The following is a 15543-nucleotide window of genomic DNA, read 5'->3' on the forward strand; positions in this document are numbered from 1 at the left end:
GGGGCGGAGACGAGCGGCGGCAGCGGTACGGGAGCCGCCCTCCCCCCCGGCTCGGCAGCGAGATTCCTCGGCCGCCGGGAGCGGAGGAGCCCGGCTCACGGAGGGGCGGCAACACGTGGGTGAGCGGGTGCGGCGGAGCAGGCGGCGGGGGACCCGGGGTCCACAGCGGAGCGCGGGGCGGCTGCGCCTGCAGCCGTGTCGCTGTTCCTTACTCAGGTGCTGAACTGGAGCCAGCCTCGGCTTAGCGGCCTCCCCCGCCTCCTCCCGCGCAGCAGCTGGACCAGGAGAAAGCGGATCCGGCAAGTCCCGGTCCCTCCTCCTTCCTCCTCCTCCCTCTCCTTCTCCTGGGAGCCGCCGTCTCAGGCAGCCGGAGAGCATGGACCGGGCGGCTGCGGAGCCGGGGGCGGCTGGCGGCTGCCGCTTGCCGCTTCCATGAGGCGACCGGGCGGCGGTGGGGAGTGAGGCCGGCCGGGGAGTGAGGCCGGGCCAGGGAGCGAGGCGGCTCCGGCAGCTCCCCCCTGGCACCTCCCCGGCCATGGCGGCGGCTGCTCGGCGGAGCCGCGGCGGGGCGGTGGTGCTGGGCCTGCTGCTACTGGGGCTGTGCGCCTGTCGGACGGCTGGCGGGCCGCTCCGCTACTCGGTGCGGGAGGAGCTGCCTCACGGAGCCTTCGTGGGCAGCGTGGCGAGCGACCTGGGCGTGGATCCCCGGCGACTGGCGGCGAGGGGAGCGAGGCTTACTTCGGGCACCGGCCGGCAGTACCTGGAGCTGGAGCTGGGCCGCGGAGCACTGCTGGTGCGGGAGCGCATGGACCGCGAGGCGCTCTGCGAACTGAGCCCTACCTGCTTCCTCAGCCTGGAGCTGGTCATCGAGCAGCCCATTGAGGTGCACAACGTGGAGGTGGAGGTGCTGGACATCAATGACAACGCACCACGCTTCCCCCGCCAGGATTACCGGCTGGAGATCAGTGAGTCTGCCATGCCCGGGGCCCGCTTCCACATTGAGAGTGCCCAGGACCCTGATGTGGGCACCAACTCTGTGCAGAGCTACCAGCTCAGCCCCAGCCGCCACTTTGCCCTGGACCTTAAAAGCTTCCAGAGTGGCAGCAAGCTCCTGGAGCTGGTGCTGCAGCAGCCACTGGACAGGGAGCAGAGTGCCCTGGAGCAGCTGGTGCTCACTGCTGTGGATGGTGGGGACCCCCCCAGGTCAGGTACAGCTCAGATCTCTGTGCGTGTTGTGGATACCAATGACAACCCACCTACCTTTGACCGCTCCACCTACACTGTGAGCCTTCTGGAGAATGCCCTGCCTGGCACGCTGGTGGTCAAACTCAATGCATCAGACCCTGATGAGGGCTCCAATGGGGAAGTGATCTACTCCTTTGGCAGTTACACCCCACAGAAGGTAAGGCAGCTCTTTAGCGTGGACCCACACTCAGGGGAGGTGCGGGTTAATGGCACTTTGGACTATGAAGAAGCATCTTCCTATGAGATCTATGTGCAAGCTGCTGATCAGGGCCCTGTCTCTATGGCTGGACACTGCAAGGTGCTAGTCAACATTGTGGATGCCAATGATAATGCTCCTGAGGTCGTCCTGACTTCTCTGTACAGCCCAGTGCCAGAGGATGCAAAGGCAGGAACTGTGGTGGCCCTGATGAGTGTCACTGATCAGGACTCAGGGCTGAACAAGCAGGTGAGCCTGCGTATTCCCCCTGGCCTCCCCTTCACACTGAACTCTTTCAAAAACTCCTACACCTTGGTCACCCAGGGCAATCTGGACCACGAGAAAGCAGCAGCCTACAATATCACAGTTACGGCTACTGACTCTGGGAACCCCCCTCTCTCCTCCCAGAAGGTGATCCGTGTGGAGATCTCAGACATTAATGACAATCCTCCACGATTTGAGGAACCTGTGTACTCAGTTTACATCCCTGAGAACAACCCCCTTGGAGCCTTTATGTGCACTATCAAAGCCACTGACCCAGATGTCGCCGAAAATGCCTATGTGACCTATTCTCTACTAGATGGGGAGATTGAAGGGCTACCTGTCAGTTCCTATGTTTCCATTAAATCGGATAGTGGTGACATGTATGCTGTCAGGTCCTTTGATTATGAGACACTAAGGGAATTCCAGGTGGTTGTCCAGGCTCAGGATGCTGGGATCCCATCACTGAGCAGCACTGTCACTGTCCACATCTACGTGGTGGATGAGAATGACCATGCTCCACAGATTCTGTATCCTACCTCAACCAACACTTCAGCAGCCCTGGAGATGATCCCACGCTCAGCATATGCTGGATATTTGGTAACCAAAATTATAGCCATTGATGGGGACTCAGGACAAAACGCCTGGTTGTTCTTCCACCTGGTGCAAACCTCAGATCCAGGTTTGTTCAGGGTAGAGCTCCACACTGGGGAGATTAGGACTACTCGCAAACTGGGGGAAGACAGCACACCTACTTTCAACCTGACGGTGGAGGTGAGAGACAATGGAGAACCACCGATGTCCTCATCAGTAGCCATCACTGTTGCAGTGGTGGACAGAGTTTCCAAAATCATCCCTGACAAAAGAAGGCACTTAAAAAGTCCAAGCAATTACTCAGAGATCACTATTTATCTCATTATTGCTTTGAGCGCCATCTCCTTTGTTTTCCTTTTCACAATCATTGGGCTTACTGTTATCAAGTGCTACAGATACAGTCTGTATGGGGACTCCTGCTGCGGAGGGTTCTGTGGGGTCAGAGAACGGTCCCCTGCTGAATTATACAAGCAGGCCAACAACAACATCGATGCTAGGTTGCCTCATGGTTTAAAAGTACAACCCCATTTCATTGAAGTGAGGGGCAATGGGTCTCTCACTAAGACCTACTGCTATAAGGCATGCCTAACAGCGGGCTCGGGAAGTGACACTTTTATGTTTTACAATACCTGTGGCCCAACAGGAACTACTGGTCCCTCTGCAGTCATGACTGAGAGGCATCTGACAGGACAGAGTGGGCAGAGCGCACAAAACCTGATCATACTTAAAAATGACTCCATTACGCCTAATGAGGTGAGGCTACATTGATAAATGGTCAGCACAGTGCCCTGAGCAAATCTGTAGGTTCAAACTGGAAATCTCTAAAGTGTATTCCCTTCCGGGCTCACTCACACAAAGCTGTGAAATATGGTTTTAATGAATCTGATATGTGCAATACATTTTGTTTGTAGGTGAATGCTGGGGCTTTCAGGGTCTGTTTAGTAAGTTCAGTATGTGCATCTGTTTGAGATTCATTTCTTTTTCACAGTGTATGCTGTACACAGTATTGCCTCTCTTTTCTTTTACAGATCTAAAATTGCCTGCAGCCATAGTGCTAGAGGATAACACGTGGTCTTAAATTTTGGATGCTGAAACTAATGTTGCAGGAAAACATAAATTAAGAAAATATGATTAGGCTGGAAATCAATAGATTGTGTCAGTTATGGATGTTTTCTGCTTCAGTGGTTTCACTAGACAAAGCTGTTGAATTTAGATCATTGCAATAACATATGATTTGTGTCCTAATATGGGCATGTTTTAGTTATCTGAAAACTGCAGTCCCTCCTTTGATAATGTTTGTTCTACCCAATGCCGCATTTCATGCTTTCTGGGCAGTGACAAGCCAGTGACATCTTTGTGGAGAATTATGGCAAGTTCCTGTCATTATGTTACAGTGTGACAACTTCTAACCTGCTGGCTTGCTGCTGAAAATTCTTTAATACCTATGGTTTGACCAGCAGCATATTAACCTTTCCAATATTTTCCCACAGTGAAGAATTAATGGTTGCTTTATGCTAGCATACAGGCAGTCTGCAGTCAATGTGTGGTTTGCATGCTCTGTACAGTTTGCTTTCTACACATATTAGAACTAAACCCAGAAGCACTCACAAAAGAGACTAAATGTGGTCCACAAAAGGGAAATCCTGTGATTACTGTGTGTGTCCTATGATTGTGGCAGCAATAAGATCAGTTTGTGCACTAACGCGTGCTGTGTTTCCAAACATGGGAAATCTAGGGGGGTAACTGTGGTGGGATAGAAAGGAGCCTGGCTTTTGTATTCTTGCCACAGAACTATAATTTATTTCTTTATATTTCTTTACCTATGAAGATGTTAGCATCTTTTTCAACTGTTTAGTTACACAAACATGCACAAATCTTAAGGACTAGTAAGTCTTCCATAAAAATGCTTTTAAAGAGTAATGATTGTCCATTCAGTATTAATCCATCTAAAATGAATGCACTATTTTTCTGTAAATCATGGTGATGTGTGTGGGGGGGGGAAGTGTATTTTTTCTTTTTCTATGCAGTTTTTTCACCTTAAAATCTTTCTGAGTGCAACAAAATGCCTGAAATCTGTTTGATATAGGAGGGAGTGTGAGACATACTGTGTAAGTGTGTCTGCTGAAGAATCAAATGTGAAACATACACCCTGCACCTGCTTTTCTGGAGAAAAAAAGAGAACTAATAATTGAAAATAGCTTCACTTGGGATGCAAAACAAATAGGAAAGTAATTCAACAGACAGAATCCTATTGCATTTTGGGAATCACTCAATTGAATGCAATGAATTAGCAAATTTTGAACAGCAGTGCAGATCAGGCAGCAGCAGCAAAGCCAGCCCAAACTTGGAGTATAAAAGTAGAGAGATGTATAGCACAACAGAGCTGAAAGAGTAACCAGTTACTCAAATAGATCTGCATGATTGAAACAAGGTGAAATTCTGACAAGTTCTGCTCATCACAAGTTTTTTTCTTAGGTCTGTGCTGTGGTAGCACATGCTATGAAGATGTAAAGCAGGTGTACATGAGAAAATGGGTGAACGTAATGGCATTCACTAATTACTAATTCCTAGTTAATTACATCCTGGAAAATTATGTCTTTCCCTTGTTTCAGACTCAGCACCTGCGTGGAAGCTGCCATCTATTGCTTAGCAACACTGAATGATACTTTTTAAGAATAATGGTCTTTGTATTAGCAGATCTTCAGTTTTTCTTTTTCGTTAAAGTGGACTTTTAATCAGGCTTTAAAATCCATGTCTTCACCTTTGTAGCATAGCAACAGGCATCATTGTCCTTGCACTGATTTACAAAGTTCATTGCAGATGTGTATGCTACTTTTGGATAATATGAATAGACACCTTTTATTCCAGTTTTGGGAAATTGTTCTTCCGTTGGTTGCTCGATGAGGATGGGACCAGGTGAATGGGCTTTCTATGTCTGCATATTGTATGCAGGGTTTCACAAAGGCTAGTATTTTGTAAATGTCATTTGTACAGTGAGAGAAAAGTATTTCAGAGTTATTGGGGATAAATCTCAGTAACACTCAATGCAATGTCTTAATCCTTTGCGTATTTACCAGTAAGGTCAAAGATGTTAATAATTACTTCACACTAAGTTGTGACTGACTTCATTGGGTCATTAGAAGGAAGCAGTGGAAGGGGAAATCCAGTGTATTAAAGTTAGGTAAGGAATTCTTTGTACCTGTTGAAGCACTGATTCCTGTGTTCTGACTTGTACTGCTAATGTTGTGGAGGTGGAACAGAAGCTTGTTTCTGAAAAACAGCCTGTACTTCTGCAGTAACTCTCCTTGCCTGTACAGTCAGTTACAGATTTATAAGAATCTCTCAAACCAAGTGTGTTTTGTAAAAGAAGTGTACTGATGCTTACAGTTGCACTGAAAACCTTAGACATGTTTATTGCTCGCAGGAACCTGGTGATAAGAATGAGAACACAGGGTTAATGGGTATCTCTCTCTCATCAGCTGGGTAACTACTGCAGCTGAGCAGGCAGGCAACATATATAGAGAGCAAAATACTGTGGCTTTGTTGCTGGTCTGTGTGAGGTTTTGGGCAGCCTGGACTCCTGCCTTTTGAAAGAGGGGTGCATTCAGCTATGAAGAGGATGCGTGAAGATGTGATTTTGTTACTGGGCACTGCTGCAGCAGATATCTGTCATTTTCAGGAAAGGTTTTGGTGCTTTACTCTGGAGTCCTTTTTCTCATATGCCTGTGAAGATGCTGAGTGATGTCTGGGTAGCTTCTGGTGCTTAGTTTCTTTCCAACTCTCCTGTCTTGTTCTTATGTTCTGTACAGCTAAGCTCATCCATTATGTCTTGCATCTCATGACAATTTTTCCCTTTAATACAGGGAATAACAATGAAGCCAACAGGCTTTAACAGGAGTTTTCTCTCCCAAGAGGCAGGCTGGCACATTGCTAATGATGGGTGGGCTGCCTGGATACTCCATATAACTAGATATAAACTCTTCTAATTATACATTTCCTTGTACCCTTTTTTGTGTAATGATACATCTGGTTGACAAAATATGATGTTTCATGTGATGTTCAGAAATAAATTTGCATGATGCTCTATGGACACTTTTTAGAAAGCATAACAAAAGCTGCACATCAGTGACTGTAACATTCAGGGGTTCATTGGAGTTTTACAGCTGTTTACTCCTTCTTTCTCTGTATTTTGCACTTCAAAACAAGCTTGTTAAGCATACAGAAAGAAACAACACTTGACGTGAACACATCTTGATAGTGCTTTAAAATGCAAGTATGTTTTGAAGCATCTAAATCCAGTAAACCCACAGCGTTGTCTGGAGCAGTCTTTCCAAGAGATTTCTCACAGAGGCTTTAAAGGTATTAAAGGTGGAATATCTTACAATCTCAGTTCAAGAACTTAAGCCTTTAAGAAATTCTCCAGCCCCTTGACATTGTAAAGGTTAACTATAAATGTTCTTTTGTTTAGTGGCAGTATCTGAATCTGTTTTGGTCTGTGCTTCAGCATGGTCACGCTCTTGGTTCGATGCATTCTGCTGTGCCAGCAGAAATTTGCATACAATCTTAAGCAGAGGCGGTTTTCTTCTCTTGGCACTCATTAAAGATACTTTACAGAAGCACTTGCCTTTTCCCTTCACCTTTGTTTTCTCAGTTAGGAATGGAAATGAACACTGCTGGGGCTAAAATCTTTGGATTTCTGAATTACACCTTTTTCTAGTTTCCTTTCTGGCGTCTTGTATAATAAATACATGTTAAGCGTATAAATAGTTTGTTCCCCACATCAAATTAATTCTAAACATTTACTGAAGGAAATCAGAAATAGAAGGCTCTGTTTCCCCACATCTGTCAGTAGTGACTCACTGGAAAACAAGCAGAGCTGGTGATGAAAGGCCTTTTATTATTGCTTCAAAGCGGATGTATTTGATAAATATACCTTATATCAATCTGTTGTGCATTTGTGTGGAAATAGGAATGGAGTGGGGTGTCTTTAGCAGTCGTATCATCTGGTAACTGCGAATATTTGATTCACACTTCTCTACCTCTAGCAGGCCCTGTTTTAGCAGCTGTTGAAGTGAATGGTAGCCTTTGCATTGATTTTCATGACAGGACATTAACAGATTAGAAATTCCTTCTGTTCCAGGGGCAAATCCTCACTGTGTTGAAGCGTCAGCTAAAAAAGAGAAGTGAGCAAAATGTTTCTAACAATGTACTTTCAACTAAGTTTATTCTCCATGAATCAATGCAGTGATTCTTAAATTAACCCATTCTGTGCCATTTGAAAACAATTGTGTGAAATTTTGCATGAGCTTTTTTGCTACTAGGGTGGCTCCATTCTGTATTATTCACTTTGCTTATCAGACTTTCTAGTAGGGTTGGTTGTTTGTTACTAGTTACATAATGCTTGTGGTTATGTGGGTGCAGAATATAACCTTGGTGACTGGAATGTTGGCATGAGGTGTTCAACTGGTGTGATGACAGGCACTTCTCTAGGTGCCTGGATAGATTTTGACTCATAAGTATGATGATGTGTGCTGTTACTAAATCAGGAAAAGCAGGTGATGGGAGAAAGGGGAAATGATGATTAGTTTTGTGCTGGATTGTGTGACTTTACATCAACATGATGTGACATAGTAAGTGTACAGGAATATAGAGGTGGGAAGCATCTGGAACACTTCAAAGTCTGTATTCCTCTTCGGGTTTCCTCTCTGTACTCATGCTTCCTGGCCAGCTGTGTCTTGTCTTAGTGGTGTTGATTTATGACACAGCTACACTTGTCACAGCAAATTCTGTGACAGGGCTTTGTAGAGAAGCCCATTGACAGCTCCTGGGCAGACTCCTGTCCCCTGGGACTATGCTGAAGACACATTTCTACTTTGAGATGGGCGGTATCATGTCATGGCACTGTGACTGTGTGCTGGGTGACAGCACGTGTCAAATATGGCAGGTTTCAGTGGGTGGTCTGCTAAAGGTGGACTGTTTTTAACCAGAAACATAAGCCAACCCAACCAGGCAGACCATGAATGCCTGATGGGGGTATAAGAAGCAGCACTGCTCTGTCTGATCTGGGGAAGAATGTTGCTGAGCAGGTTTGCTGCCTCTGCTATGCTGTCACTTCTATTAGTGGTCCTGGTTTTTTTACCTTTCTTGCTCCTAATGGCCCAATGTTATTTAAAGCTGTATTGAAGAAATCTTTGTGTTATGACAGAGGATCTTATAGAATTACAGTCTACAGTAGAACAAAAAGAGAAGCCAGTTACACCGACAAAATTGGAATTCCACCAGTTTTGCCAGTTGCAGGACATTAGCCTGTTGTAACACAAGTGTAGGACAAACGTGTGTCTTGCTGAGGTCTAAAAGATCTCAGTCTGCATTACCAGTGTGCACATGGTAAAACTGGATGTGAATAGGTCTGGACAAAGGTAGGCTGCTACCCAACTGCCTGCTCCTCCTGTTCTTCCTGTGAAGACTTGAAAAATTAGAGAAGCCCCAGACACTGAATTTTTCACAGTTAATAACAACAACATAGCAGCCTTCCAGTATCTGAAGGGGGCCTATAGGGATGCTGGAGAGGGACTCTTCATTAGAGACTGTAGTGACAGGACAAGGGGTAACAGGTTAAAACTTAAACAGGGGAAGTTTAGGTTGGATATAAGAAGGAAATTCTTTCCTGTTAGGGTGGTAAGGCACTGCAATAGGTTGCCCAGGGAGGTTGTGAATGCTCCATCCCTGGCAGTGTTCAAGGCCAGGTTGGACGAGGCCTTGGGTGATACGATTTAGCATTAGGTGTCCCTGCCCGCGGCAGAGGGGCTGGAACTAGATGATCTTAAGGTCCTTTCCAACCCTAACGATTCTGTGATTCTATGAACAACAAAACCCCAGCCCCTCAAAGGTCTAAAAGTCAACTGTGGCAATAGATCTTTCCATCTCCAGAGTATATTTTTATGATCCTGTCTCATCCTTCCTTCTTCTGCTCCTCTGGGAGCAGCACTACAGCCCTGCTTGAAGAGTAGTAACAAGCAGAGAACTGTTTAGGAGTAGCCACAAGATGCCACAGCTTGTGGATAGTAACTCTTGAAAATACCACCATCTCCTAGTTGCTTCTCTGTTATAGTGACATGATGAATGTTGGTCTATGCGTGTGAAGTGAATAAGTGATGAATTCCTAACTGATGAGTTTCTCTTGCCATCATCACCCATTTATTTTATGATGTCTGAAAGTTTCAACTGCAAAAAAAAAACCCATAGGTTTTTGTCTTCTAGCCAAGAGCTGGAAAGCTCTCATCTGAAAACCAAAAATCTATATACTATGAGGAAATGGCCATTTTCTTATTTTCTCACTCCTACTAGGCTCATGTTAGACTTTTCCACTTCATCTGTGTTTTGCCTGGGACCGTGGTAAGATTCCTCCTCCTCCCCCTGCTTATAGGCCTGTATAAATCACTAACCTGCACCTCTCCCATTGCAAAAAGACAAAGGGGCTTTCCTCACACCCTCAGACCAGCAGTTCCTCTGCTGTAAAAAAATCCCCAGCAGAGGAAAAGCCAAACCTTCTGGTGTCAGCACCCTTCATCTGTCAAGAAAGTCAAACTCAGAAGTGGGTCTGATCAGTGTATTATTTTCTATCCGCATTCATTGACTCTTACTACATGGTTGACTTCAGGGTTGCTTTGACATCCCTGGGACTGGGACCAAAATGGAATGAATCAGAACCATTCATAATGGGCTCCTTGTCAAGCCACTTTCTGCTAAACTCAGCAGAGCCTGAGCATACCAGGGAATTGGGGCTAAATGGGAAGGAAATTGCTTAGCACAGATGTTTAATGTGTGGTTGCAAATGGCAGCCTCCTCCTTTCTGTGTAACTTGGACCATAAAAAGTATTAGGATGCACAGCATCCAAGAGCATCTCACACTTGAGTGATGCTGGGCCCAAGAAATATGGTGATGTAGCAATAGTGTAAGTTGTAATTGCTCCATTTTTGTTTGAATAAAACCTATTGATCCAGGGAAAAGCATACCCCAGACCTCAAGAGAAAAGACAGAATTGGCTTTAAATAATTCAGAGCCTTCAACACTTTCTTTTTCTCTTTCAAGTAATGGGACCAAATTCATTTCTGATCTGCCTCCAATAACTTAAGACAATTAAGCCATCACTGTCGTATATTATTTGTCTGTTTGGCACTGTACAAGAGACCAGGAATGAACGTAGTCCATTATTTTTCTGGACATAATTTCTCTCTTTGAATTCAGGTGCCTGAAGTTCAGCGGTGGCTGCGATATTACTTACAGAATAATGTCTTGAGAATCCTGAGAAATAACCTTGTGTGTTTAGGGCTTAATTTTGAAAGACATGAACTTGCATTGAAAATTATTTTGATGGTCCCCTGACAACAAAAAAAAAAAAAAAAAAAAAAACAACCTGAAGCAATTTTTTATCAATTTAGGATTTCTTAATTATCTCCTTATTTAGCAAGCCATGCTGCAGCACATGCTGAGGTTTGTTGGTCAAAGGGAATTGCTGGCTATTTTCCCCTTCCATGAATACGGAAAATGGTTCTTGGTGTTATGAAAGGTGTCTGCATTGGATAAAAGACTTGCTGCAGATTGGAAATCTGATACAATCTAGTGCAGTCCTCTGCAGTACACTGAATGCAAGCAGGAACCTCACAGCAGACAGATTGCCCCGTGTGTCCTCTTCACAGGGGGCTGCATTTTATATATCCTCAGACAGATGCTGTTCAGTGCAGGAGCTCGAGTTTCCTCAGTTTATCAGGAAAACAAACAACATGTTTTACGGATTTATGGTGTAGTTTTTTTCCTAAGCCCAGAATGTTGATAAATGTACAAAATGACTGTCTACCAGTTTCCAGCATTAAATGTCATTCCACAGAGATCATCTCTAGCCAAAGGCCTTGGCATGCAAACAAGTTTCTCTATTACAGAGATGCTCTCTATGTGTCCATTTGAAAGTTTCTCTAGATATACAGAAAGATTTGGCAGTTCTGAGAAATTGAATAGCTCCAGATAGACTTTTCTGACAAACTCACTCAGATGCATATCCTTTTCAACATGTTTAACATACATTAACAACATTCTCCTGGGCTTTTGTTTCTACAGCCAAAACATCCCAATCCTGACTGGCGCTACTCTGCATCCCTAAGGGCAGGAATGCAAAGGTATGTATGATGTTTCCCCACATGAAAGGGAATTGTGTTTGTCCTCTGTGAAAAGGACAAAGCTGTCTGCCTCCTCTGATGCCCTAGTCTGAGGATAGCTGTGCTGAGATGGAAAGCAACCAAGTTCTGCTGTCACTTCCAGTCTCCAAATGTTACAGATTCAATCTGACTGCATCTTACATTGTTACTGTACTACTATAGATCTGTGCTTTTTTTTGTGTTTGCTTCCTGCCTTTAGATACATTGACTGTCAAGGCATATTGCTACAATATTGAATTATTTAGCTGGGATTATATACTTTTTGTTTACTTTAAAGCTCCCTGTAATCATCCATACTGATACTTTTCAACAGACTGCAGCATTGATGTATTTTCTGTCTTGTTTTTGTTACCATAGGAGTGTGCTGCTCCTCCAGTCGATTTATTAACCACATGATGCAATCAAGATGATTAATGCAGTTTAAAGTGTGTTTTGAAGATATGAGAAGGATTTTCAAAAAAGGAAAAGTGAGGCTGTGTCCAGATTTCCTTTTGTCTAACATGGACAGCTGACTTTGGGTTACTGTGTACCAAGGAACCTAAACCTCAGGGTCCAGAAGGAAAGGAAGCAAGAGCAAGCTTGATTCTGTGGCCTATTAGGCAAACTGGTTTCTTTCTTTTATGTTCCTGCTATTGTGCTGGGGTTTTTTTAATCTCTGACTACTTTATTCAAAATGAAAAAACAGTCTGGGAGCAGGATGCTGAAGCGGGAATTCAGCCTATATGAGCATCTTACCTACCAGTCCTCAGAGTCAGGCGTGCTCTTGTGTATTCCCAACCAAATCCTGTGGATTCATATTCCTTTCCATACAAAGTTCAAGATCTTGTCTGAAGTTACTCAAACAATTAATGAAAAGTCAGCACTCATTTAAAGCAATTCACTTTGGGGAGCTAATTCATGTAGGGAAGCTAATGAAGTTGTGTTCCTTACTTCTCTCCCATCAGTAGTCCTGTCTTTACCTGATCTGCACCTGTGTGACCTGCCCAGCTGATGATTTTTATAAGAAGCTGATTTGTCATAAAATTTGTAGAAATTTGGTATCCCCAGGAACCTTGACGTCTGCCGTGCTTTGTTGAAACTGCCCATTGAGTTCAACTAGGAGTGTGGAAGGGAGCAGAGATGGGCACAGTCACAGAATCCTGTTTTTCTAAGGAATTACACACAAATGTGTCTAGTTTTGTATTAAAGGCAGCAGATTTTTTTTTCTTTTCCTTCCATTTAAGGTGCTGGCTATTACCCAGATTGGTGCATTCAACACCAAGTGCTCTTGATGTGACACTGTAAAATTTGCCATGTTAGTTTCCACATTTGAGAAATTGTATTTCTCTTTCTGAATTGCTCATGAGAAGCATGCAATAACCCAGGAAGGTGGGATCTGTTAAAGTAGCATAATGCCAACAGCTCAGAAGTAACCCCACCAACACTTTATCATTTGCTTGTAATGGCAAAGAAGGTGTGTAACTACCTTTTGTTAGCGACTTCCAGTCAATGAAAGCAAAGTGTCCTGCAGGTATGTTTGTTTTTACCAACTATGCCACAATTATGTTTTAGTAAATAATCAAAGATAACTTGTGCAAGTCAAAACAGTTCTCCACGCTCCAGAAGAATTTGTTAGCATCGTGCAATACTACAAATGGCTATGACTTTTGAAGAGCAGCAAGAAAGGGAGATGTTATAAAGCCTGGGGCAGAAGGGAACTGTATAATCTAATGGTGATATGTGCTTCTTCAGTGCTGTGCATATGGAGGAGGCAGGAATCCTGCGTGGTGGACCGGGAGGGCCTGATCAACAGTGGCCAACAGTGTCCAGTGCTACTACAGGTAAGGTTTGACAATTCAGAATATATGTGAGGAACTAATGTTAATCAATGCTTCCACCTTAGTTTCTCTTCTGTTTTGTGTCTCTGAGTGAAGTTCTTGTAAATTAATCTATGGAATCTAAATTAAGAGGAATAGTAAAGTATACTATTTGGTCTCAGATGAGCGCTGGAGATGGGAGTCATTGATCCCAGCTTCCACCCTGCCTTTGGAAGTTACTGGTTTGTGTAATGAAATAATGGCAGGGCTTCAGTTCTGTTGTATGTATTCAGATTAAAAATGCTTGAGTCTGGAACTGGTTTATCCTCCATTTCAAAAGAACAGTAAAACTGGGGTAGGAGCTTCTCAGTTCTCCCTTAGTTATTTTTACAAACCCAGTAAGTCTCTTTGAATGTCTCATTTTCTGTGGTGAAATCAGACCTTCTTATTTTTGTTTTTCTTTTTGCTAGCTATTTTCATTCACTAATACACTATGATGAAAACTAAACCATTATTTGGCTGTCAAAAGAGATGACTAAGCCCACATGTTAGAACATAGCTTTATTTACTCAGTCACTGATGACTTCCCATCAGTCAATAAGAATTGACAAAAGGTCTTCATTGAGTTAAGAAAATTTTCGGTGCAGGCAATACAATATTTTCACTTTTTTTTGCTGGAGCAGGAATAATATAGAGACGTCATGGAGCAGCCAGTCACTGGTGTGATCAGCAGTTCCAGTCATGTCCAGACTAAACTATCAGCTTAGTGGATGTCTTGTGTACGGTTGTGAGCCCTGTGTGACAGCTCTGTGAGCATTACGAGCCCTCCAGAAATTCAGATGAGGAGTGACACTCATATCACAGAGGCAGGTCAAAGACCAGGAAGTGGTGTCTCCAGCAGAAAAGATATGAGAGCTGCTATATTTAATCTTTCTTGATGCAAAATTTTCTCATGGTTTAAATGGGAATTTTACCTGGATAAAAGTCTGAGGAGCAACTTCAGAATTTACAGTCACCGCTATAGCATACCCCGGAATTAATGGTGCTCAGCAAAATCCGCATTGGTGTTGCAGTATGGTTGTCTGCAGGAACAAATCACTAAATTAATATATTATATAATGGGCCCCTAGGCTATAATTACCTGGGGTTTGTGTGCTCTTCCTTCTGTTGCAGGCTTTTCAGGAAGACACAGCTTGTGTTCCTTGTGAAAGGTGTGTAACTGTTGAGTTTGCATTTGAAAATGTCACCAGAAGTACACTGTAACCTTTATAAAGGGTTTCCCTCAGGCTTTCAGCTGCACTGATCATCCTTGACTGATCACTTAGTGTATTACCTTATACCAAATTCAGTATGGATGCAAATATTCACCCAGATGTTTTCTTGCTCGTAAAGCAGATTTCTAAGTGCCTGAACATAAATGCAAAGGTAGGATGGTCCTGGCTTCTGAGAAGGTCCATTGGCATTTGGGTCCCACTATCTGGACTCCTCTCTGCTATTCTTTTTGGTTTATCATTTTAGACTCACTTTAGGAACCTGAACATCTCATTGTTTAAGGAGCCTAGTAACCCTAAGCTTTTATTGCTCTTCTCCTCCAGGACCATGCAATGTGGCATGTGTGCAATGAATGCATCCCTGTCATGCACACTATGTTGGTGGCTGTGTAGCGTGGAGAAAAGTGTAAGGCATAGTGAGAGGAGAAGTTGGCAGGATGCCCCACAGAGCTGGGCACCTGGAGAGTCCAAATGCCAAGGTTGTTTACTCTGGCCCTTGGACTGAGCATTGCAGATCACTGTTTTTCTGTGATTTTTATTTCTAGGTAATGTATATGAACAGGTTGTAAGAAATACATACAGCAACACGAAATATTTCTGCCATATAGGAAGATGTGACTAATAAAACCTGCATTATGGAATACCCACTCTAGTTAACAGCTACCTTTAAATCCAATTTTTGTGAGTCAGGTTCCTTATAAACGAGTTTTTTTCCTGGGCAATGAAGGCTCTTTTATTTTGTCTTTGTCCATCCTCAAGGGATTTGTGACTCTGATATAACACTGATTTTTAAGTCCTTTTTTAAGAGTGTTTCAGGTAAAATACTACTCTGTGTAAACAAAAGCTACAAGTATCCCTGATCCTTAATAGCAAACAGGCAATTCATAAGGAAATCTCAAGATTAATGATTGTGTTAATTTACGTAGCTTAAGTACATTGTCATGCATCATATATAAAATCCTATTTA

General features: G+C 43.7%; 1 protein-coding gene across 5 annotated transcripts in view; it reads left to right on the forward strand.

The window, feature by feature from the left end:
* The first annotated feature begins 475 nt into the window (after positions 1 to 475).
* PCDHAC2 (protocadherin alpha subfamily C, 2) overlaps positions 476 to 15543 on the forward strand; it is a 45931-nt gene continuing 30863 nt past the window's right edge. For 2 of the 5 annotated variants that reach the window (XM_057413676.1, XM_057413677.1), the window contains exons 1-3: positions 476 to 3049; positions 11412 to 11470; positions 13241 to 13329. In XM_057413676.1, the coding sequence (XP_057269659.1) occupies positions 536 to 3049; positions 11412 to 11470; positions 13241 to 13329 (2662 nt within the window). In that variant the 5' untranslated portion in view covers positions 476 to 535. The remainder of the gene's footprint in view (positions 3050 to 11411; positions 11471 to 13240; positions 13330 to 15543) is intronic. The other 3 variants (XR_008972694.1, XM_057413678.1, XM_057413679.1) reach the window with 2 other exon arrangements.

The sequence above is a fragment of the Pezoporus wallicus genome, unplaced genomic scaffold (genome assembly GCF_028554395.1).
Source record: "Pezoporus wallicus isolate ANWC-B61680 ecotype Strahan unplaced genomic scaffold, APGP_CSIRO_Pwel_v1 contig_11153, whole genome shotgun sequence".
Taxonomy (NCBI): domain Eukaryota; kingdom Metazoa; phylum Chordata; class Aves; order Psittaciformes; family Psittacidae; genus Pezoporus; species Pezoporus wallicus.